The 24,498-nt window shown below is 42.4% G+C and overlaps 1 protein-coding gene across 1 annotated transcript; it reads left to right on the forward strand.

Moving 5' to 3' along the window:
- Positions 1-1,415: 1,415 nt before the first annotated feature.
- SUDS3 (SDS3 homolog, SIN3A corepressor complex component) lies at positions 1,416-23,539 on the forward strand. The gene is made up of 12 exons (XM_042828494.1): positions 1,416-1,596; positions 3,179-3,248; positions 4,479-4,534; positions 4,636-4,707; positions 6,837-6,856; positions 7,403-7,559; positions 11,406-11,501; positions 13,015-13,076; positions 13,939-13,960; positions 14,728-14,833; positions 18,439-18,523; positions 21,748-23,539. The coding sequence occupies exons 1-12, from the start codon at positions 1,431-1,433 to the stop codon at positions 21,844-21,846; spliced, it is 1,011 nt and encodes a 336-aa protein (XP_042684428.1). The 5' UTR covers positions 1,416-1,430; the 3' UTR covers positions 21,847-23,539.
- Positions 23,540-24,498: the final 959 nt, after the last annotated feature.

Raw genomic sequence — 24,498 nt, forward strand, 5'->3', positions numbered from 1 at the left:
AGTGCTGTTTCTAATTCTGCAGCTGTGCGAAGATGGGGAAGTGATTTGGGCAATCCAAGCGCGGCCCCAGCAGTGCAGCTCCTGGGATGCAGCAGCAGCCACCGCACCCTTTCCTGTTCACCCTGCAGCCCTGTCAGCTCTTCTGCATCAGGCAGAGCCCTGTGGAAGGATTGCTTGTCCGTGTGCAGGTGGCACTGGCACCGATGTGATTGGCAGCAAGAGGTGGTGAGTGGCTCCAACACTTACTGGTGTGCCAAGTTGAGTGCCCCCCAAAGGGATGTTGAGATCTGGGAGCTGCTTGCAGTTGCGCTGATGTTTAGCCACGTCTCTGCCTCATCTCCTGTAAGAGGCAATATTTACTTGTGTAAAAAGGTTTAATACATGCTTTGCGTGGGTGTTCCAAGTTAAAAATTGTCAGTCAGTGCAAACAGATCTTGGATAAACTAGTGAAAAGCAAAGTGCACGAGCTGTGTTACTACTGCAGTTCTTTTCAGAACAGGGTATGTCCTGGTGCCCCCTGGGTTAACTAGTTTTAAACAGCACTGCAGTCATCTTGAGTTTTGTCCTTCCTTACATAAAACCAATTGTTTTATTTCCTTCTCCTTGGTTAGCTGTTTGTAGTGTCTCAGTGAGTCAACAAGCCATGCATTTGGGGAATGTCCAGGTGAGCATTCAGCACAACTCTGCTAAGGATGCGGCCATAGTCAGTGCCTCCCAGGTGATGTGTAGCTGTGGGAAAGGGCACAGTGAAACACCTGGCCTGAAATAGCATGAGGCTTTTTCACGTTCATTAAGGTCACATAATTAATGTGGTCCCTGCATGTGAATCTCACTGCAGGATCCACACCTGGGTCCTTCAGATTGTAGCAACGTCCTGCTGGAGAATAACCTGTCTGTGCCCATCTGCAGTGGGTTTGGACGCTTGGCTTAGGAAAGTTGCGATTGACTGGCAGGGAGTAGTCTGATGAAAGCACGGAGGAACGAGGAAGACTTTTCTATACGGAGGAAAGCAGCAGGAAAGCTGTGCAAGCACTGGACCAGCCCACTTCCACTGGGCAGGGACGGTGCTGGGCATTGTGTTAGCGTCGGTGATAGCAGCTGGTGGCAGAGCGTGACAGCGTGCCTCTCGAGAGGTCCGACGTCTCCGCCCTCGCGGAGCATTGCGCTGCTGTGCGCGGGTCTCGAACCCGCGACTCAGTGAGTGACGCCGTGCCCGGGCCTCGAACCCGTGACCCCTCGGCAACCCACCGCGCCCAGCGCCCCCCACCCCATCAGGCCCCCTGTTAGTTGCCCGCCCCGTTCGCCTGCAGCGCCGCGCGTCCATCCGGCGGCGGCTCCGGCGACCGGAAGCGGAAGTGACGCGCGGGTCCAGGCGCTGTTGCCAGAGCGCCCGGCGGAGCCGCGTCCCGTTCTTACCCCGTCCCGCCGCGATGAGCGCGGCCGGGCTGGTGTCCGCTACGCCGCCCGCTCCAGCCCCGCCCGGGGCACCGGCCCCGACCATGCCTCCCGGCCCCGAGTACTACGAGGAGGAGGAGCTGGAGAGCGCCGAGGAAGAGGATGGCGAGCGGAGCGCTCGGGCCCGAGACTCCGATGAGGGTGGGTAGAGCTGGAGCGGGGCTGGGGAGGGCCGGGCCGACGCTGCGCTCCCTGGGAGGTGGGTAGAAGCGGGGCGGGCTGTGAGCTGCGGGAACGTGCTGCGGAAATAACAGCTCGGCCGTCCGATCGCTGGAGTTTCCTGTGGAAGAATTAAAAAAAAGAATGGCGGCGTTTGGAGGGGTGGAATCGGAGCGGTTTTCTCGAGTGGGGAAGAGTCAGAACGAGGAGAGCGCAGAGGACTTGGGATTTTTGGGTGTCCTGGGCTGTAATTGGGGCGGTAGGATAAGAAGTGCTGGAGAGGTGTGGTGTGCGGAGCTCGCTTGTGTTTCTGTGGTGAGAAGGGGTAGGAGGAGGAAAGGGAGGTCAGGTAGAGGAAAGGGTGAAACCTGTAAGAATGAGGGGCCATGAAGGTGTTAGGAGAGAGAGGAGTTTGTAGTGGGACCATGAAAACAAGGGAGAAGAGAAAACCAAAGTGAAATCCAGAGTATCCTGGCATGTAGGATCATACAGTGACGTGTAAGGGAGATGAGGAATGACCCTCTGATAGTATGCAGGGTCAGATTGGATGGGAGTCAGCCCCACTCTGCTGCCACATCGTGTCTGTGTGCTTCTGAACAAGGAGTTGGAGCCTTGAGAGCTGACGGCATACATGATGCCAGTGGCAGTGTGCAAATAAAATGGGTATGAAGGGCTTTTCTGTTTTTTGTTACCAAAGTATTTCTGCTGTAGTCAGAATTTGAGCTATATCTCTGTGTTGAACTTTATCTTAATATAAAAATAAAGTTTAAGGTGTTTGTAGCCTTTCACAGGTTTTTTTTGAGGCTGATGCCTTTGTCCATATGTGGGAGATGTAGCTGTAGATGGGCTGTGCAGCTGTACCTTGTCCACCATAACTCCAGCCTGGAGAAGCTGACCCCTTAGAGTGGAAAGGGAATTCACCCTTGTCTGCATAGGAAAAAGGAGCTGCAAAGGAGTAGCTGAAAGCTAGCAGTGCTGTACTGCTTTATTTTATGGGTTTTATTATCTGCATGTAAGATGGGGTCTGTCTGTGCTTTGAGAGAATGACCGTATTTCAGCATGGAGCTGAGAAGCCAACTTCAGATTATAGCAAGAAATGTGTTATCTTAAGTGCAACCTCTGTGGTAAACCATAACAGCATCTACTCATAGTGCTATTTGCAGAGCTTCAGGTCAAGATACAGAGGCATTCTGAATCAGAGCTCCTTCAGTCCTTGTCTCCTGGATGAAGCTATAAGAAGCAGCTTGGGAAATGTCCTTCAGGGTCCTAAGATTGTGTTACCGTCTTACTTTAGGGTTGTGAGACTAATAGAAAGGAGTTAGTGGAGGATCTTAAGTCAGTGCTGCTTAAACTTGGTGGAAGCTGTGTTGTAAATCTGCTGGTGGGCTAACATGAGATGACTTGTGGTGTCAAGGGAGAGATGAGATGTTTCAAGTCAGTTCTGAATTCGTTTTTCCTGTTGCCAGTCTGGTTGTGTATTTGCACAAGTGTGGGGTTTTTAGTAATTTACTGTTGTGCTTTTAATCCTGCCTAGTTTTAACAAGTCATTCTTTACCTCATTTAGATACTGAGGATGCAAGCGAGACTGATCTGGCAAAACATGAGGAGGAAGACTTTGTAGAAATGAAAGAACAGTAAGTAGCCCATTCTGATGAAAAGTGAGGTTATGTTTTCGCTGCCCTTCTTGGGAGGTGGGGGACAGATGTCTTGTTTTTGTATAGAGCTCTGCAGTGTTTTGGACCAAGATTTGGGTTAAACTGTAGCTCAATGTGATAGCTAATGAGCACACGTAATTGCATTTCTTCTCAGTTGTTTTCTCAGTTCATAAAGCAAAGCAATGTTTTGAACAAAGAAATGCACAGCAGCTCAGTTTTGCTGCAGATGAATCCCTCTGCAGGCAGATCCTTTAAAGAAAACAAGGAATCTACTTAATACAAGCCAAGGCAAGATGCCTGTGAAAATTACTTAAGTGACTGAATGTCAGACTTGTCCAGGGAGAATTAACTTTTTGGAGACTTGAGGTAGTTTATTTCCAACCTAAGATGTATTTGCAGCATTTTATGTTCATTTACTGGCAACAGTGTGGTTTTTCACACAGGTCAGGAAGAGTTGAGCTATGTTAAACCACAGATACATGAGAAAGGAAATGCAAGACTAAAACAACACTGGGAATAGACTTTGGTTTTAGTTTTGGGTTTGCTTTTTTTTTTTTTTTTTTTTTTTGGTGTGTGTGCTGGGGAAAGTTTTATATGTGTGTGTAAAATATATACATATAGATACGTAAAATATACACACATATATGCAGAATGTTAAGGTCTGTGTGAGGAAATGCCTTCTGTTTTATCAGTAGGAAAGTAATGCACAAATATTGAGACTTGATAAAGTGGCAGAACCGTTGCAAAGTTCCTGGTGTCTGTAAATCTAGATGTCATTATAGGTTTCCACATTTAAAACAAATAAGTCTTGTTTTTGCTGAACTCTTAGGGAAATGATTGACTTGAATGCGTCTTAAAACTGAGTTTTTTCAGACAGAGTGATGATGTCTCATTTGTAGGATAAATACCCTTTTACTTGTTTGCTTCCTGAAGTTCTTCTAAAAAGCTTTTGATTCAATGTCAGCACGCTGTGACTGAAGCAGATGGTGAAACAAATCATGTTGACTTGTTTTTCACTTGTTGCCCAAGGAGGCTGTGGATGCCCCATCCCTGCAGGCATTCAAGGCCAGGCTGGATGTGGCTCTGGGCAGCCTGGGCTGCTGGTTGGTGACCTGCGCACAGCAGGGGGGTTTGAAACTACATGATCATTGTGGTCCTTTGCAACCCAGGCCATTCCATGATTCAGTGTAAAGGTCTCTGTCGTTGCAGGATGTATCAGGACAAACTGGCATCTCTTAAGAGGCAATTGCAGCAGCTGCAGGAAGGTAAGTCTTGAAGGGGGGTAGCTTTGTGTTTGTGTTTCAGGAAGGAAACTGAATACAAAGAAAAATTTAAATTGCCTTTGAAATCAACAATTTGTTTTTAGGTACTCTTCAGGAATATCAGAAAAGAATGAAAAAGTTGGACCAGCAGTACAAAGAAAGGATACGAAATGCTGGTAAGCTGTATTTCTTTCAAAGGTGCTGCATATGCCTTTGCATTACGATTTTTGTAACAGCAGAAGGTGAATGCAACTCTCCACTGACGATAGGAACTTGCTGGAGGAAAGGTTCCATGCTCTGAGGGTGGGCTGTGGTTGTTTCTGAGTTTATGAAACACGATGGAATCTTTCTTGAAAACACCCAGCCCCCCATCAGTGTTATTTGCAGAGTGTTTACTAAACACCAATAAAACATTCAGTCTTTATTTGTGTGAAATAGCACGAATGAAAATGTTTGTATCTGCCATTATGCCTACAGTCTTCCACGTTGGCTTGTTGTGCAGCTTGTCCAACACCTTAGCACTGCATGCTTCCTCAGAAATCTGTTTCGTGCTTGAGAACAACAAATGCAGAGGATTTGCTGCTGCAGATGTGACTGTTGACAGCTGTGACACCAAATGGGCTGCCTGCATTTTCTGGCTCTGTCTCAGAACCAAGGGCCCAAGTTCATTTAGAAGTGCCTAGCTCTGCCTTCTGAGAGCCTTTATTGTGTTACCACAGAGGGACAGCTTGGAAATCAGATCTGTTTGCTTGTTTTCCTTTCTGTCCTCTTTCCAGTAGTTTCTTATCTTAGACCTTTTATAGAAGGTCAGATCCCATTATAGTGTGAAATAGATCAGAGCAGTTGTATGATGTCAAATATACAGCAGCCTTTCAGTAGTGCCAGCTGTCTTCTAAAAGACTTTGGGATAGTAAAGGATCTGCTTGAGGAATTTAAGTAAATTAAGCTGCTCCTTGCAAGCAGAAATCTGTCTTCCGAGAAGCAAATATTTTATGTTAGGGTGGCCTTCTAGTGATAATGGAATGCTGAAACTAACTGCTAACTTGTATCCCTGGCTGGCAGGGAGTGGTGGTGCATCAGCACCTTTCTTCCAGAGGAGGGCAGATTGTGCTTAGTTTTGAATTAGGATAAAAACCTGACTGCCTACTGTTACAGGAATGGGTTTTTTGTGTTGATTCATCCCACGTTGAGTGAGGTTTTTCATTCTGCTTTCGTGGTTTTTTTTGTTTTTAATTTAGAATTCAGATATTAATGCAGCAGTTTAGATTTGTCTGTATATGATCAGCTCCGTAATGGAAGTATTCATAGAATGGCTTGGATTGAAAGGGATCTCAAGGATCATGAATCTCCAACCCCCTGCCACAGGCAGGACCACCAACCTCCACTCTTAATACCAGACCAGGCTGCCTTCCTTGCTGAGTGGTTAGGGAAGAAGTTGCAAACAAAAGGTTTAATTTTTATTTTGGCCATCTGTCTTGGCTTTCATAGCACTGTAAAAAGTGACACGGCTGCTTCCACAGCCTGGTCTGCTATTAAATGGGAAGGTTCGTGGCTCTGAATGTGGCAGGGGTTGGAGATTCACGATCCTTGACTTCCCTTCCAACCCTGGCCATTCTGTGATAACAGGCTTCAGTATGTTTCAGAGCAGTTTTTGCCATTTCAGATATTTCCATAGGTTAAAATGCTGGTGAAATGTGGTGGTTTGAGGACCGGGTGCCTTAGTTTGCTTTCTTTGACACCGTCTTGAGTAAAGATTTCCTGTGCAGTGTGTCCTCCAGGAAACACAAAAGCATGCAGACTTGTTTGATTTCAAATTATTAGCCCTTGCACAAACATCAGTAGGGCTGTTTCACACCAGAAATCCATTGGCCTCATCCTGTCTGACTTGAATTAAGGTAGTGCTGTATGTTAGAACTTAACCTTCAGGGATAGATAGCAGCTTGCTTGCCTGTTTTCTCAGGCGTAAGCAGCCTGAAATCGGGCACTTGTGTTAAATAGATGAATCTAACTGCTGCAATATTATTTCTGAATGGATCGTTGCTGAAATTCGTAGTACTGCTCTAAACTGTCAGTTTTTGCCAACCATACATCAGCTGTGTGTGTCAAATTTCTATCTGGGGAATTTGTATCCAGAATTGATTTACTTCTGTGATTGGAAGAAGGGTGGGCTGTAGACTTGGTACTGATGGAAGTAGTAGCTGAGCTGGAAAGCAAGGTTTGCTGCTGTGTAAGGTTTGCAAATGTGATTGAATAGCTATAGAAAACTTGAATTAAGTTATTAAGTTGAGTCTTTCTTTTCTTTCAGAACTTTTCCTCCAGCTGGAAGTGAGTACTCTTAATTTATCAGAATACATATTAAGTGGGTGGAAGGTGTTAAACCTGCAGCTTTGTCAACCAGCACTTTTTCTCATTTTTTGTTTCCCCCTTTGGTGTTACTACAGTTAAGTACAGAATACAGTTCTGTTGCCTGCAGTAACTTCCAGGCTGTCATTAAAAAGAAAATGAAAAATCCACATTTTCTCCAATTGCTGTGTGCTGCTTGTGCATTTGGTCATTTAAAAAGCTTGTTTAAGCTTGCTTGGGGTGATAGATGATAAGTCTGAAGAACTCTCTGTTAGAGACTTGATAGGGGAGGCACCATTAAAGTGTGTTTAAAAAGAATTAATTCTTTTGCTGATAACAGTTCTGCTTCCTTAGTCATTTCAGGTGGTTTTCTGTTGTATTATTTAAATGTTGATAATCTGCAGAAGTGGCTATAGTTTTCAACAGAAGAGCTAATGAAAGCATGGCAGTTGAAAGAAGGTGTTGCCAAATCACTGGCTTGAGCTATTTGTTCTTTAGCTAACTCTTTTATCTTTTGATTTGCATTAGACAGATCAGGTGGAAAAGAATTACGTCAAGGAAAAGAAGGCAGCAGCAAAGGAGTTTGAAGATAAGAAAATTGAGCTTAAGGAAAATTTGATTGCAGAGTTGGAAGAGAAGAAGAAGATGATTGAGAATGAAAAGTTAACCATGGAATTAACAGGAGGTAAAAACAAGATCTGTCATTTTTCTTCCCCGCTTTGCTACTGCTTAGAAAACAGAGTTTTAAGAAGCCCTGCTGGTTTATACTGACAGCTTGACTTAAAAACTTCCCAAATGTCAACACAAATTGGTGGTCTTTAAGTGGAGAACGTAGTTCATAATAAAATTCAGTGACCTGCATTATTAACATGTAAATCAAAGCAGTGTCAGCGAAGGAACAGACTGCAGAAGCTTTCTCATTCACTTTTTCTCCTTTCTGAAGAACAGATTGAGTTCTTGTGATTTCTAGACTTGATAAAATTGTGCTGGATGCTGGGTTGGACTCAGTCCTGGAAGTTAAACTCGTGTTTAGATTCATAGCTTCTTCTCAAGACAGATTTTGGAGATAGTGTTGTAGAACAGTATTTCTTTGTGAGGTTGTTCAGAGTTGATTAGTTGACTCACTGAATGTATCGTGGCTGTCCTCATGGTTGGAAGCCCCTTGCTTGGAGATATTCGAGGTCAGGCTGCACTGGGCTGTGAGCATCTGACTGAGCTGTAGGTGTCCCTATTCATTGCAGGGAGTTGGACTGGATGGCTTTAAAGCTCCCTTCCAACTCAAAAGATTCTACCATTCTGTGAGAATTTCCTTCAGTTGGGATGGCTGTTGGAACTGATGCATCTTAATCATTTTTGTTACTGAGTTCTAGAGGATGCCTACCATATGTTTGTGCTTTTTCATTATGCTAATATGAAACGTATTCTCATTATGTCCTGCTCTGTATGCAGACAAAAAGGGCTTCTTTAAGTTCCTGCAACGTGGCAGTGAAACTATTGAGAGGTGCCACAATGTTGACCTGACCAGTGCTATCAGGATTTAAATAGTGCAGGTGGTTAAGAAGCTAAGGGAAGGTAAACAGCAAAGGTTAAAATGTGCTACTTAAACCTGGTAAAAGAGATTGATTTCAGTTAGCTGCATTTATGTCCAGGCTCTAGAAAATGAGCATTAAATGGACAAATTTCTTGTATGAAACCACTTGTTACCCTTGGTGCCTTGTCAGTAGTGGACTCAGTGGAGTGAGGGTTGATTGGCTTCCTTCAGAGGTTGTGCTTCTCTGGTACAGAACCAAAGGTCTGGTCTGATTTCCTTACAAGAAGCAACTCCCACATGTTATGGACAGATGGTGTTGGCTGTGTTGCTGAGGTCTGTCCATGAATTGGACCTTTTTTTATCTTTTTTAGCATCTACAAGTGTTACGTAAGCTAACAGCTTAATTGGTGCTCAGAAACAAGAGATGAAACGTGTTTGGTGGAATTGTACAAACCATTAGGGCTGATCTGGTCTGGAAAACACCTTGTGCTGGTTGTCTGTTTTTGGATTTGTTTTTATGGGTTTGTCTGATCTTACAAACTCTCTGTGTCCTTGCCTTAACTTTGTTATTGTCACTCTGGGCTGTGCTTCCTCACTGCTAAGCTGGCATACAGTGTTAATCTTGCAAGTAGATCTTCATTAAAGGATCAAGGTCTGAGTAGATTCTTGCCTTTGTAATCTGCACACCACTGTATTGAGGATCTGAGGGAATCCAGGGTCTCCATCAGCAGGCAGGACAGCTGTTAACGTCAGGGTTGGGATTTGCAGAGTGGAAGGGAGACAGAGGAGGGTAAAAAGAGGTATTCAGGGGTCATGTGTGTGATCTGGGGACCAGATGAATTCTCCTCTGGGAAATATCTCCCCCACTGCTATGTGTCCTGAAGAGATGAGCTATTTCATCAGGCACAGCTCTGGTAAAAGGCATGTAAATAACTGTGGAGAAGCAATTCATTGTGTGTGTGTGTGCTAGGCCTCTCTTATCTCCCTCCTTCCAGACCAGCAGAAATGCAATTTGATTCCTTTAGAAATAGCAGAATTGATCACGAATGCATACTGCAGCCTGAGAAAGGAGCACAATGGAACCTGCGTGCACTCAGTGATTTCTAAAACCTATAGAGAAGCTCATTGTGAGCAAGAATGCAAGTTGGCAACCTGATGAATAGCAGGCTGGTTTGTGAGCATCAGGACTTGCTTGCAGTTTCTGTAGATTGTAGCTGCTGCCTCCTGGAGCACTGCCCTGTGTGGTTCTCACCTGTTAAGGCTCATGTAAGCTTGTGTTTCAGGTGAAATCTGCTGGTACTTTAGCAGCTCTTTGAAAATGGCTTCAAGTTATCACAAATCTCAAGAATCTCACAGCTCTTCACGTGTTTCATTGCAAATGGAAGACTTTCAAGGTGTTTTTCTCTGGGGGCTGATGTGGTATTAGCGTTCAGCTGACTTGTTGCAATTCTGTATACAAGTTGCTGAGGTCAAATGATATCCTTACTCAAATTTTAAGGTAACAGCTTTGTGACAGCTCCTTTCAAAGAACTTTTTAAAAAAAGGTGGAAAAGCCTCAGCGTGGCTGCATGGCACCCTGAGAAAGTGCTTCAAGCCCCTCTTTTTGAGGCTCCTGTAAATCAAGTCTTCACAAATGGCAGGAAAGGGGCTTCCATTAACACAGTAGCTTATGATTTTAGTGTCCACAAAGCTATCAGTGTGCAGTGTAATACAAAGCACTCAGCTTTGAAGGAAACTACTCCTTGGTGTACTGCTGGGAGTGACACTTCAGTTTTTACTTATTTTTGAAATCTTTTCTCATGATGTTTGTTCCCTTAGTATGCAGAATGTTCTTCCTATTGCACCCTTTGTAGGGAGAAAAGTAAGTTTGTGTTTTCAATGTGCTGAGCAACTCAAGCATGTGGTGTCTAAAGGGAGCCATGGAAGCTTCATATACATCAGTGCTTTCTAGGCTGTGATTTGTATGTACTCAACGACAAATAGCTTTCAGCACATAGAAGGAACAGTGATGTGTTGGGTTTAGCATTTTTGATGTGGTCTCTTGCCAATTCAAGCTATCTTCATAAACTAAGGAATTATCTGTGAGAGTTTGAGAGTTGAGTTGAGCAGTTCAGACTGCCTGTAGTCATTTAGACAAACTGTAATGTGGAGAATGAATCATAGAATCATAGAATCACCAAGGTTGTCTCCAACTTAAGATTGACCTTAAGATCAGCCAGTCCAACCATCCAACTGCCACCAAGATTTCCCACTAGACCATGGCCCTCAGTACAGCACCTGAATGTTTCTTTAACACCTCCAGGGATGGTGACTTGTTGAGATGTTTCAATTTTAGACTATTTTCCCCAGTGCTTAAGCTACAGCTTTCTTCCTAACAACAGTTGTTGTGAATTTTACAATTGAGCTCACTTTTTAATCATAATTTGAGACTTTTTTCAGATCATCTGAGTTTAAATCCTGTTTGTGTTTGAAGCTCCATGTGTCAGTCTCCATCTTGAATGCATATGCGTTCATGCACTTATTACTTAGTGTTCCAACCTGAAGATGTGAGAAAGAATGGTTGATTTGGAGCTGATGTGTTATATGCTGCTACCTACTCCAGTTTTATTAGCAGATAACTCCTTTTAAGTGATCTGCTTGGAAGCAGATATGCGGTGTTAGCATGAGAGAATTTCTTCGTGAGCTGTCATAGCATTGCTGTGCTTCAGTTACCTGTACCTAAGGGAGCTGTTGAGTTCCCCAAACAGCTGTGCCACATGAAGACAATGAAAGCTGTAACCATGGCATCACAACACTGTTGTTCAGCAGTGACCTATTATAAAAGAGAGCTCGTATTCACTGTCAGCAGTTCCAGCTTGGATGCTAGAAGCTGTCGTGAGAAAAACCTATTTTCTGAGTGAAAGAGAAAACATCATTTTCCTCGTGCCCTCTGTAGAAAGTTACTGATTCTTACTCTTCTCCCAGTGGCCCCATCAGCTCTCCAACTTTATTTCTCTACAGATTCTATGGAAGTGAAGCCTATCATGACGAGGAAACTGAGGCGACGACCAAATGATCCAGTTCCCATCCCAGACAAGAGGAGGAAACCTGCCCCTGATATCCTACAGAACCACTGGAGGGCTTTTGTATTTGAAGTCAGCATGCTGCCTGCAAGGCAGAGCGCATCAGTGTTGTTGCACACAGGAAGTAAAAAAGATAGAGGTGTTAGAATCAGGATTGAATGTAGAAAATGCCCAAGTAGACTTTGTTTTGTATATTGTGTGATTAACAAATAGCGTGCAGCTGATCTGTGGAGATAAGAACTTAAACTCCACAGTGTCATGAGATAACTAGGTGGGGATTTTTGTCATGGAGATCAGTTTGAGTTCCTCTGGCACTTTTTTCACAAAGGGAAGTTGTATAAGGACATTATACATAAATGTTGAGGTGATTGATTCTGTAGATAGGAGATGACTTTTTCCATGAACCACGGCTTTTCTCATTTCAAGATGTGACAAAACATTTCCCAGAAGGGTCATATTTGTCAAGTCTGTGTTTTCCATTTCTGATAAAGGCTTCAGATATCTAATGTGGAGAGATGCATAGCAAAAGCAAGGAACTAGACTTGAGCTCTGAATTAGATTATTTTTTTTTTTTAATCTTATTTTTATCTTATTTTTATATAACACCAAAAAATAGAAAGCTGCACATAGGTAATCCTTCTCTCCTACCTTTTTGTTTTCTGTAATTAAAATGATCCCTAGCTTCTGGAAATATGTGATGGTGGGTCCTTTTTCTGTGTAAATTAAATTCACCTGGAAAGGAAAGCAATGATCTTCACTCTGCAGAAGTTTGTTGTTGGATTCCCAACTTGTTTTGCATGGATCAGATTCACAAACTTACCTTGCAGCTCCTGAGTGACTCACATTTTCTGAGGGCAACATCAAACCGTGAACTTCTAGGATTCATGCAGGATGGTCACGAGCATCTCCAGTTTTAATTGACCTCTTTTTACTTGGAGATTGTTCACTGTTCCTAAAAATATATATATATATTTATTTTGGTTTCAGAGATTGTTTTCCGTTGAGCTGTGTGATCTTATTTCATCCTCATCCACATGAGGGTGTGTTTTATGCCTCCTGCTTTTTCGGGTTGGTTTTCTCAAGGTTTTGTGGATTTTTGTTTTTGTTCCTGTCTTTATTCCTGCTTATTGAGTTGTGAAGTGCTGACTTTTTTTTGTGTGTGTGTCATTCAGCTGAATTTTACAACACTTCAAGGAAGTCTGTTGTGTTTCAGCTGGCAGATTGTTCTCTGCAGCAATGCAAGCTGAAAAACACGGAAAATGCTCCTTGTTTGATGCCTCCATCAAGTAAATATCAATGTGCTAAAGGTTGTTCATGGATGCTTTTGTGTGAGTAGGTTAAAGGGGTCTTGTAGTGTTTGCTGCTAAATATGAGGCTTTATAGGGGTGGACTTGCATTAATTTGTATGATAAAAAAGTATAATGCCCTTATTAAAATGTGATGCAACTTTGCAGGAGCCTTGTGGCTTATGTTTAATGAAGTGAAATATCACTGAGCTTTAATTTTCAGCCTTGTCAAGGGCTTTAGAGAACCTTAATTCTGGATACCTCAGCTAAATTACTTGCTGACGGATGAGCAAATAATGGAGGACCTGAGAACCCTAAACAAGGTAGGGATGGTGGCTTGGCTTTTATTTCTTTCCCCTGCAAAGAACAGAGCTGTCTGTCCTGTGTTCCTTTCTGAGATGTGGGACTGTTTCATCCCAGTAGGCTTTCTGAAGTGACACAAGATAAGATTTAGTAAGAGGGTATCTCCTGCCTTCTATTTTGGTAGGTTTAATTAACCTAATTAAAATGACTGCTGTCTAACAATGTTACCTTTTGTCAGAACCAAGTGATAAGCCGTCTTACTGTGTTTTTTGTCTTCCCCTGCATGGCTGAACAGATGTTAGTGCTGCTTTCTTTGAGATCCCAGCCTCTGTTCCAAGCCTTTGGGGGCTTTTCTTTTTTCTCCCCAATCTCACAGTACCTCATTAAATGGGGGTAGGCTACAACGTGTATATTTATTGTTCGATTTCTTCTAGATGTGATTATCCTACTGCTTTCTTGCTAACTGCTTTAAGGCTTATGTGATTTCTTATATTAGAGGCTGCTCATTAAGGCTTTTGATGATGTTAATGGTGCGTGCCTTTTGTGGCAGCTGTAGAAGTCTTGCTAATGATCCACATCCTGTGTTTGGCAAAACCTGAGAGCAGTTGGATCATACTCAGAGAACAGAGCGTGTCAGATGGGTTTGGTGTGGTGGACAGTCAGAATGCTCTGAATAAGTTCAGTTTCTGGACCTTTAGTGTTATAAGGCAATCTGCACCTCTAGCTGCTTATGGAATGGTGCTCTGGTTTTGTTATGCCACTTAGCTGTACGTTAAAAAAAACCACACATTTAGAATATGGGAAGAAGGACCACATCTGAAGTCGTTACATCCTTGGCCATTGTCAAATCACTGACACTTTCTCTGTTCTCTTTCTATGCAGCTTAAATCACCCAAGAGACCAGGTGAGTTAACAGTGGCACTGGAACTTGTTCACAACTTGCTGTTTGGAACAGAGTTATACTGTAAGCTTCTTGACTGTGTAATTTGGCTGTGTAATTGTTTTGACTGTGTAATTGCTGTTCTTTGTGTAGTTACTGTGGCTAATGGGCGCCCTGTGGAGTCTCATAATCTCTTATGAAGTTTGGGGTTGGGAAGGGAATGATGTGTATCTTTAGGTGTCTGAAACATTTGGGCAGTGGGGGACAGCTTAAAACATGAGGCAATCTAGATGTGTAGCCAGATTTTTTTTCTCTCTATTCATATGTGCCTGGACAGCTTATGTCTGTAAAGCAAATAGAGGATTGAGAATTGCCAGTTTTTGGGTTTAGCTCTCCAGGTGTGTCTGTACACTTCACTTCAAGATAGTGGTACTAACATGCTGGAGTAATCCTGACCCTATTTTATTAGTACATTATGAGGTAGAAGTAAGACAAAACCAAGCAAGTAGTGTTTATCACCTACCTATACATGCTACAGTTGCTTGTGTTTATCACCTACCTATACATACTGCAGTTGCTTGATCTGTCTCAGTAAATGTTACAATTTATGTAAGCGAGGCCGAGGCTGAATCAGTCATCCTGAAAGAAAGTACCTTTCTAAGGAAATTCGGGTTTGTAGCTTTCTGTGCTTATTTCTGCTTAATGTGGCCACGTTAAATGATTCTGCAGTCAGATGTGGTGCTGCGTGGTGGACGTGTGCTAGTCTTTAATGGTCTCTTCTCTCTACTCAGCCTCTCCTTCCTCCCCTGAGCACCTCCCAGCTACACCAGCAGAGTCCCCAGCGCAGCGGTTTGAGGCCCGGATAGAAGATGGAAAACTCTACTATGATAAAAGATGGTAAGTCCTGGTGAATTTCTGTTTTAATCATTCTGAGCCTTGTTTTGTGAAGAGGGAATGACTGCAGGGAGGAATTGCTTTATTAAGGAAGCCAGGGGTGAAATGTTTTTGAGCAGTTATTAGCTCCGTCCTCCAAGGGTGAATCATTATGGCTTTCATAAATAAGCGATAACGGAGTGTTCAGACCTCATAGACTTTCTGGAGTATCTGCTAGCTTGGAGACTTAAAAACAACTCCATAGAAAAAAGAAATTGTGCACTGTGACACTTGGGAAATAGTTCTGTCAAATCTAATGTCATGTAAGAGAGCCACCATTGGTTGCAGTTTGGTGGAGCACTGAAGCTGCTCAGCTAAGATACAGAGTTCAGTGATTGCAGGTACAGCTGTTGCCACAACCCACGTGCTCTGCTTTGTAGTACAACAGCTCCTCATTCCACGAGGTGGCAGAAGGAATGTTGTGCACCAGATAAGCACGATGAAAAAGATTTCTAATAACAAATCCTAACAGCCTTAAAAGATCAGATCCAACGCAGGAGGGACAGCTTCAGAATTGCTGATTGGATATAGCTCGAAGTTTTATGGGTGTTAAGCTGTGGAAGCCTCACAAAATGGAAAGAAAATAAGATTTCTGTGCAAAATTTATTAGTGGGTTTTAATCAGAGACATGCAAAATGAGATAATCGAGGAGGCAATCTAGCGCTTCTAAGCAGAAAGCAATTTCCAAGTAGCGTGCTTATTTGTAATCTGCTCTGTTGGCTCAAAATAATGAGATGAGGTTGTAATTTTCATACTAAAAATAAGTTTTGAATTTGTTGTCTAAGCAGCAACTGTCCTGTGCATTGGTCATTTGCTTGTCTTCTGGTAGTGAAGTTTCATTGAGGATTCAATGGATGCAGCTCTGATGAAAGCTGCTGCCTGGAGCTTAAACTTCCTTGGAGCACAAACCAGACATGAACAGGCTGCTCGTCACTTCACAGATGCTCTCAGAATCTAATTTTTGTGTAGAGCTACTATCCTGCAGTGTATATTTAGATGAATAAACAGTTCCTTAGAATCTTCAGCCATGCAGATTACTGTAGTGTTGCATAACAAGAACAGAGATTTGTGTATGTGCTCCAAAAGTAAATGTGAGAGCGCAGGAGCAGCTGCGTTTTCTGTTTCCTGAAGCAGCCAAGAAAGGACCATTATCTCAGAGTAGTGAATGGTTAAGGTAGTAATGGCCCCCAAGGTCTTGCAGGGGCATTTATAAAAACCTGTCTTCAAAGCACAGACTTTGTGTAGGGAATTTCAGGATGTGGAATTAGACTTTCAGGTTCTTTGTCCTTGTGCTTATTCCATACTCTCCACCGGATCCTAAACTATGGTTCACAGTAAAGCAGCCATCTTATCATTTTGCTTTTAACTTTGCCTGCACACGACGATGCAGTGATTTCTTTCAATCTTCTGTTGGAGTTGAAAATCTCAGCCTTTTAGCAAAGCATTTTGTAGCAGTGAGGGAAATTATTTCTGCTTGTTTCACTTGTCACAGTGGGACGTTTTACGTATTGCAAAAGCAAGAGATGTCTGGAGCTTTTTCTCTTGAAAGCCAACTTAAATTCTCTTGCAATTTTTTCTCAGCTCTTTTCCTGTTGAATTCTATCCCTTTTGTTCCCCTGCACGTGCATAAACTCAGCAAAAGGCTGAGGTTATTGAGGTTCACCAGGTTGCCTCTGTTGACATGTATACCTGCATGCATGGAGCATGTGACAGCTCTGTTTCCTTGAGCTCTCAAACTGACTTATTATCTGTACTTAGTTAACATAAATCTACTGATGGGCAGCAGCTTCATGTGTGTCTGACTTTGAAGTTCATTGATAATTGAAAGCTTTGAGTGAAAAATCAGTTCAGTGTCTGCGTCTGCACTGATTGCACTCAGAGTATTCATTTGCACTGTGTCTTCTGCACTCTGATTGTACCTAGGTGATCAATTCTCATTGCTTAAGCACTCACAGCATGTCATGCTAGGATGCTGCTGGACTGGCATTCCTGTCTTATCACAGTGAGGTCTAGTTTGGAATAGCTTATAGTTTCCCTTACATCAATTAATGGTCATCTGGGCTCAATGAAGTGCCATTCTTGGCTTGTGTCACTGCTGCTCTTGCATTGCCCTGCTACTGCTGATATCCTTTCTGTTAAAATGAGAGTGAAAGAATAATGGTAGGGCACAAGTGTGGAAAGGTTGCAGGATTTGTGATTACTTTGCCCAGGCCTTTGGTAATTAGTACTTCTGGAGCACTGAAAGCCAACTCTATCATTTCTGTTACTGGCAAGAAATGAGAAAACGTGGAGTCCATGAGCCAAGAGGGAGAGACTGAGGAATGAGCTATTGGACGACTTCCATATTTACAGTATGATTGTTGTAGAAATAATGGTAAAGCTTATGCAAATGCATGTGTTTTGGCAGCCAATCAGACTGTGGGGATTTGCATACTGAGTAGTTACTGAAAGAATCTGTGCTGATTCTGCAACTTGGATTTCCATGTCAAATATGAAGCACCTCTTGGTTAGGGTGAAGGTGGAAATACAGTTATGCTTTTATTTCTACGAAACGTTTTGGTGCTTTCTTATTAAGATAATTTACTTGCCCACTGGTTTCATTATAACTGGAGCTGCCTGCAGAACTCTCCTAAGCAACACGAGCAGAAGCTGGGAGTCCTGTCCAGCACACTTGCAGTACTTAGCAGAAACTGGTGAGGGTGAAGAAGGCAACTCCATGAAACTAAGCAATTTGGTTTGGGATTTTGAAGGCTTTTTATTTCCTTTCATACAAAGGCTCTGAGAAAAATATACAGCATGACTAAAATATGATCTAAAAGTGAAAAATATGCTCAGACACTTGTACTTACTGGGGCTCTGTATCGCTTCTTAGAGTCAGTTAGAGTCACACTTTGATGTGATTGGTGATATTTTCACAAAATAAGATGGTGTTAGGAATTTAAGGTGTTAAAACAGTAGACTGCACAGCTGCATTGAGTACACTTCAGATCTGTTGTGCCAGTGTTCTACTGATATTTTTTTTGGGGGGGGGGAGTTGGAGAGGAAATGCGAATAATCTTTGAGCATCTAATTTGCTCTGTAAGATTTTATCAGGTGTAATAGGGAGTTGGTGTCTAAAATCCATCCCATGTCTGAAGTGTGGAAGGCTAGTTTGGCTAGCTGTTGAAGCATGGGCTTATTGTGAATGTGTTTCTTATCTTGTGTCTTGGTGCTCTGCCCCTGCCTCTTTCAGATATGAAATCTGTTTTAAGTAATCTGCTTTGGGAATTGAATTCAAACTGAGAGAGCTTCATGCATTCTGAAGGTGCATTTAAATGCCAAGTGTGTGTGTAGGATCAGATCACAGCTGTGTTGCAAAGAGATGGGAAAAGTGGTGTGGAAAGCAAAAAAAAAACCAAAAAAAAACCAAAAAAACAAAAAAAAAAACAACTTTATATTTATTCTATCCAAATACTTGTAGAATCCTGACTTTATCAATCTTGCTATTGTTTACTTCTGCAGTCTCTGGACGGCAAAGGGTTTCATGTACTTTGTTTAATCTCTTTCATGTCTTTCTTTAATTTTTGCAGGTACCACAAGAGCCAGGCCATTTACCTGGAGTCTAAAGAGAACACTAAGATCAGCTGTGTCATCAGTTCTGTGGGCGCCAACGAGGTAGTGGGCTTCTCCTTGCTCACAGGAGTGGGGAAAACTGTGGGTTACTTTAGGCAGGCAGGCAGCTGTTTGCTAGGGACTAAGAGAATATACTGCTTCCTGGAAAGATGTAATTGTGTAGTATGTAAAGAAGTTGAATGGAGGATGACACTGAATTGACATCTCTTCTTGAGGCTTCCTGCGTCTCTAAAGCAGGATACTACATTTTGCAAGTAGTGGTTTGGCAAGCAGGAAGAGTGAGAAGAGCTGTCATGTTGCATCTCCTTGATGCTGCATTGGAAAGTTCCATTTGCATTACTGAAAGGATATGCAGCTCCTATTAATGCAGAGTAAAAGAAAATCCCATTGGGTTGCCAGGAGAGAATAAGGACAAACATTGTCACCAAATTTAGTTCTTCTGAGGGGAGAAAATTCTTCCTGCTCACCTGGGTATGTATATTGTAAAGTGTGCTGGCATCATTCATCACCTGCATGGGAGATGGGGGGTGAGTCATTTGTCAGAGGCAATTTCCTGTTGGCTAATGATAAAGACTTGCAGAAGCAGGTGAAGAAAGAGATGTGTGCTGAAGATTGATGTGAATCTCGTTGCAAAGTAAGCTGACTGTTTGAGCAGCCTGTTAGTTGGGCAAAGAGAGCAGGTTATTTCTTGAGCTGAGATTCCTATCACTTTGAGGAAAGAAACAATAGACTCAAATGCAATTCTCTTCAATCAGGCAATAAAGTAGCTTTAATTTGTTTTGGCAGTTAAGGGAAACTGCTTCATTTCAACAAAATGAGTTGCATATGGGATATGCTTTGTATCACAATTGTTCTCCTTGCTGTAGCAGTTATGCTCAGTGGCTGTTTACTGAGATGAGGTGGCAGCATGTTAGCAAACGTAGTACTGCTAATTAGATTAAAGTTATTACTATTGACTTAGAACAATAAAACTCTCAATCTTTTGGGAGCAGCTTACCTGAAACCCGAGGAAAATGCAAGGTTTCTTATTGCATGTATTTCACTTTAAAGTGACACAGTAGGTATTGGTTTTTCTTTCTGGGAGGAGGCATGGCAGTTAGTTTCCTGCAATGGGCCATCACAACAGTACAAAAGCAAAAGAGATGGGAACAGAATACTGAAATGAGAACGTGTCCTTAGGAGTGCCATGTGCACCTCAGCTTTTGTTGCTCATTCAAGTGGAGCTGCCAAACTGTGATCTCCCAGAGTCCTGCATTGAGTTAGAGGCAAGAAGGCAAACCTCAACTTGTGGTAATCTGTCATAATCTGACAGCACTTGGAAGTCAAGTCGGTTCATAATTTGATAGCATTTCTAATGGAAGTCAGCTCAGTTCAAAGGAGCTTTACTAAAGGTGCTTCTGCAGATTGTCTCCCCACCAGCATGTCTGTACACTTCTTAGTAAAAAGCCTTAACTAAGAAACATAATGTTATGGCATAAAATGGCTTCCACATGGCTGGAGAAAGGATGGAGTTGGTTAACAGTGTATCAGAAGTCTCCTCCTTCACGTGAAGATCAAAATTAGTTTTGTGAAACCAGGCTTGAATTTTGGAATTGACCATAGGCCTCTCCAGCACTCGCAGCTGGGATGATCCTATCTAAAATAGATAAGAATTCCATGTGGATTCCTTGGAATCTGAGTCAAACTTCTGCTCTGGTGGAAGTCATTGGCCAGACTCACAGAAAAGTTCAGCTTCTGCGTTTTGACAGCAAGAACCTCTTCAGTAGGTGCAGGAAGGGGTTTTCTTGCTGGGATTTATTCAGCAAGCTCAGTTTGTGGCAAGTTGTGATGTAAACTTGCAAGCTTGTTTTCCTTTACAATTTAGGAATCAAAGAAGAGAAGAGCATGGTTTCTTTCTATTCCCCTTGTCCTTCGGTTCTTTAGAATTAATAGATGTGCTCTTCTGATTTCTGACTACATGTTGTGTCTAAAACATCAGTTTTAAGTTCAGAATGTCTCAATTCTTTTATTCTCCTTAATCGTGTGGCACGTTTTAGGGCTGATTTTGCTGTTGTGGTCACTGAAAACAGATTTTGCTTTTTCCTACTAAATAAAGCTTAAAGAAGCAGTTAGCTTTGATAAGGCAGTGTAGCATTCCATCATATCCTGATGGAATGTGAAACTCTGCACCTATTTGCTATTGTGTAAAGGCACTCAGTTTGCAGCTGGAGGAATTATTTTGGTTAGAAAAGCCCACCAAACACTGGGAATGTCACAACAGGGATGACTGTCAGAGCAGGTAGCTTTTAATTTCTCCAGGGAAATAACTGAAGTGCAAATGCAGGCAAATATTCAATTTATTTTATACTGAGGGCTTTTCTAGTGAGGTCAGATTATAATTAAAATAACAGTTAAATCAATATACCACATTAGGCCTGTAGCTAATGATATCTAGAAAAACAGTTTGAGATAAATTAGTTTCTGACTTTACAGCCCCTTGCAGTGGGAAATACTGGGCTTCTGTTCTAAAGTACTCCATAACTCAGAGCTGGAAGACTTGTATTTTCCATGTATATATATTTAGTCATTTTAAATGCAATAACAAAAAGGAAGAGGAATTTTGTTCAGATTTGATTTTTAAAATGCCATTGTTTGGGTCCAAACTTCTCTGTTATTTGGGTCTTAGAAATGATTTTCATTTATGAAAATTGACTGAAGGGTTGCTTACATGGGAAGTAATTTGTCCTTTGAAATGTGCTGTACGTCTGCAAGCCATACAAATCCTTCCATGCAGGTATTTTTAAAAGAGGCCCTTTTATCTTCAGGTACAATTGTTTAATAAATTGTGAGAAATGTTCACTGAACAGAATCTGAGTAAGCTTTCCACTTGACTAATAGCCACTTGTCTGAGCAAATCCCAGGATAGATGATTTGTATGATCTGTGGATCTGGAGGGCCTTATTTTTGATTAGGTAAGGCTTAATGCCAGGGTTCTGGTGAGAGCTGTAGCAGAAGGAAACTTTGCTTTCTTGATGAAGCTTGGGAAGAGTAATTATTCTTGATGACTGTTTTGAGCAGAGAGTTGAAGTGGTGAAGTCAGAAGCGTTAGCAGAAAACTAATGTGGGAAGGGAAAAGGAATTAACCAAAACATCCTGCACCCTGAATAACGGAGGCGTTCAGATTCTCAGTGAGAACATCTGAAATATTGGGCTGCATATTACTTACAATGGGGTTTTTCCCTTTTTTTCCCTAATCTGTTCCCCCTGCTTAACTCTCTCTCCTGCAGATCTGGGTGAGGAAAACCAGTGACAGCACAAAGATGAGAATCTATCTGGGACAGCTGCAGCGAGGTGTTTTTGTGATTCGTCGGCGATCAGCTGCATGACTGTATGCTCTTCCTTGGTTTTTTTTTTTCCTCCTTGCTTTTTTATTAAAACCAATAGAGAAACCTCTAATGGGGTATGGCAGTCTGTTCACTGTCATCTTAGAAGCAGAAAACGCTGTCATAACCTCTTATGAGACAGTTTGTGGCTGGCCACATTATTCCGTGTAGTCCTGAAATCTCGGTGATACACAAACACTGCCCTGGACTATTTCTGGACTTTGCATCAGGCTGCTGTATGCTTTTTTTTTTTTTATCATCTATTTTGGATGACTATTTAACAAGGTTTGCATCATACTTTTTTTCATCGTTGTTTCATGGAGCACAGATTGGACTTGTATGTTGAAAACAGCCTAATGTTTGTGTTTTGAATCAGACCAGTGGAAGAAACTTTGTTTGTCAAGACCTGAGGTTGGTTGTTCTTCTTGGCTTTGATATCTTGCAAGGCTCAGGATGTCGGGCAAAAGGAGAGGAATCCTGCCAACCTTCAGCTGCAGCTGAGGAGTGCATCTGTAATATCTGGTGTACAACATCAGCTTACTGGATGAACTGAAGGATTTGAGTGCTGAGGCTTTTTTGGGGAAGTCTGATCAGTTTAGCAAGTGCTGAAAATCAAGTTGATTTTAATATAGCTAAGCAGTCACACGTGGCTAATCCAAAGCATCCATTTCTCTTCACATTAAAAAACCTTTCAATGAACAGGCAAAGAGTGTGTCTTATACCTAGATTCCCTGGAATAGGCAGATAAGGATAAACCAAAGGCTTGGTTAACTGGACTTTGCACATACAAAGACTGCAAGTGTGGTACAGAGTGGAAAGCTGCCTTAACGTGCTTTTAGCATACACCTAAAACCATCTTTCCCCAAAGCACCATACATACGTTTGTCTTTGAAGGGTGTTCCAATTACTGGATGTAGTGCTGTATTTCTACATTTGTTCTCCAAAACCACAAGAGGTAAAATGTTCAAGAGATGATATTAGCTGTATTAACACCCTTCTGAGGTGTTTAAGGATCTGACTGGCATTCCTTCCTCTCAGTCTTCCTGATGGCTGAAACCACCGATACTGTGTGCGACTTTATTGCAGGAACTACGCAGCCCAGTGACATCAGCTTCTGTGCAAATCAAGTCTGTGCTCCTTTTGATTACTGGTCAAAAAGTTGTAATTTCTGCCTTTCCCTCTCTGTTTCGTTGTGAGTTATCTTTTGTTTTTGCTTTTCAGCTGCCTTCTTGTTCAGCATCGGTCCGGCCTGTTTCATATCTGGATAAATAGAGTATTTTAAATGACTGTTTCAATTTCTTTTACTTGCTGCAGTTGGGTGGCAGTCACATCCCAGTAACTGATGTGTGTACGTGGATCTGGAGTGGAGTGTCATGGCCGAGCTGATGCGTTGCGTTTTTGGCTGAAGGACCTCACATGCATTTGCTGTGCTTAAAAGTTCAGCTACATCTGAACTTCTGGTGGGGAAAAGGAGGACGTTGCAGTTTCCCACCCTTAAAAATGTGCCATCTTTGCTGCAGAGTTAGGTGGAACGCAGCAGGCTGTATTTTGTCAAGTTAACAGCATACTTAATGTAACTTAACATTCTGTGTGTGTGTGGCAGGGTTTTATATAAGGTGATCATGTACTGAACAGGATTTGTCACTAAGCCTTACAGTGATCATCATAGTTCTTATAATAAAAAGCATTAAGTAAATAGCAGGATTTTTTTCCTACCTTCATCGTGTTATGAGCACACACACTGGGGGAAGTAGTTGAAAACGTGGAGTTTTGGGAGGATACCTTGCTGACCTGCTAACAGCAGATGATCTCTCTTTTGCTGTGATGTTGTCTTTAAAGGCATTGGTAGAAACCTGGAAATGCAGCAGTTCTCTTAGAGCCAGTATGATATCGGTGCACATCATAGGAGCTTAATTCTATAGCTTCATCACTGCTGCTCAGTCTGAATCAACATCAGCTCACCTTCCCTATCCTTAGGCAGAAGAGGGAGGAAACAACAGCTGTGCTCACAATCCCAAACCTGCCTTTCCATTGCTGTGGTCTGATGTACCGAGGTTTGCAGTGGGAGGGGTGACATCTTCCCACTCCCAAATCAGCATCTGAATGGTCTCCAAACCCCTGTGGGGTTGTTGCACTGTTTCCTTCTTTAACCTGGTGTTGATTCAGAGCAATGTGGATCTGATCTGGTTTGCAAACACTTTGACGGCGAACTCATGCTGTTTTCACACTGATTTTGAATGTTCAGAAAGGATTGTACAAAGGTTGTAATAACATGTTCTTTGCCCATGGCCTATTTCCCCACTGCCCCTGAATTACCTTTGAAATCTCATTTCTGTTTTTAGCGTGGGCCTGTAGCCCTCTTTTTGCTCATATTAAACTACTGCATGGAAGGTATTTCATTTTAAGGCTGCTTCATAATTCCAGGTTTTCATGAAATGGATGTCTTGCTTACCATTGCTGATCACTGTGAAAAATCAGTCCGTCCTGTCTGTCAAAGGAAACAAATATTGCATCCTGTTTTTCCAAGCAGGCTGCTGTATAATGACCTGTGCCATTACAGGCTGGGAAGGCTCAAAATGCAGTGCCTTACTGTGTGCTCAGGAGAGCAGCAGGTTTCTTTCATCCTCGAGGGATGCTCCAAATGCTCAGGCTGTG

This window comes from Centrocercus urophasianus, unplaced genomic scaffold (genome assembly GCF_019232065.1).
Source record: "Centrocercus urophasianus isolate 14NV4802_14NV808 unplaced genomic scaffold, USGS_Curo_1.0 seq_30, whole genome shotgun sequence".
NCBI lineage: Eukaryota > Metazoa > Chordata > Aves > Galliformes > Phasianidae > Centrocercus > Centrocercus urophasianus.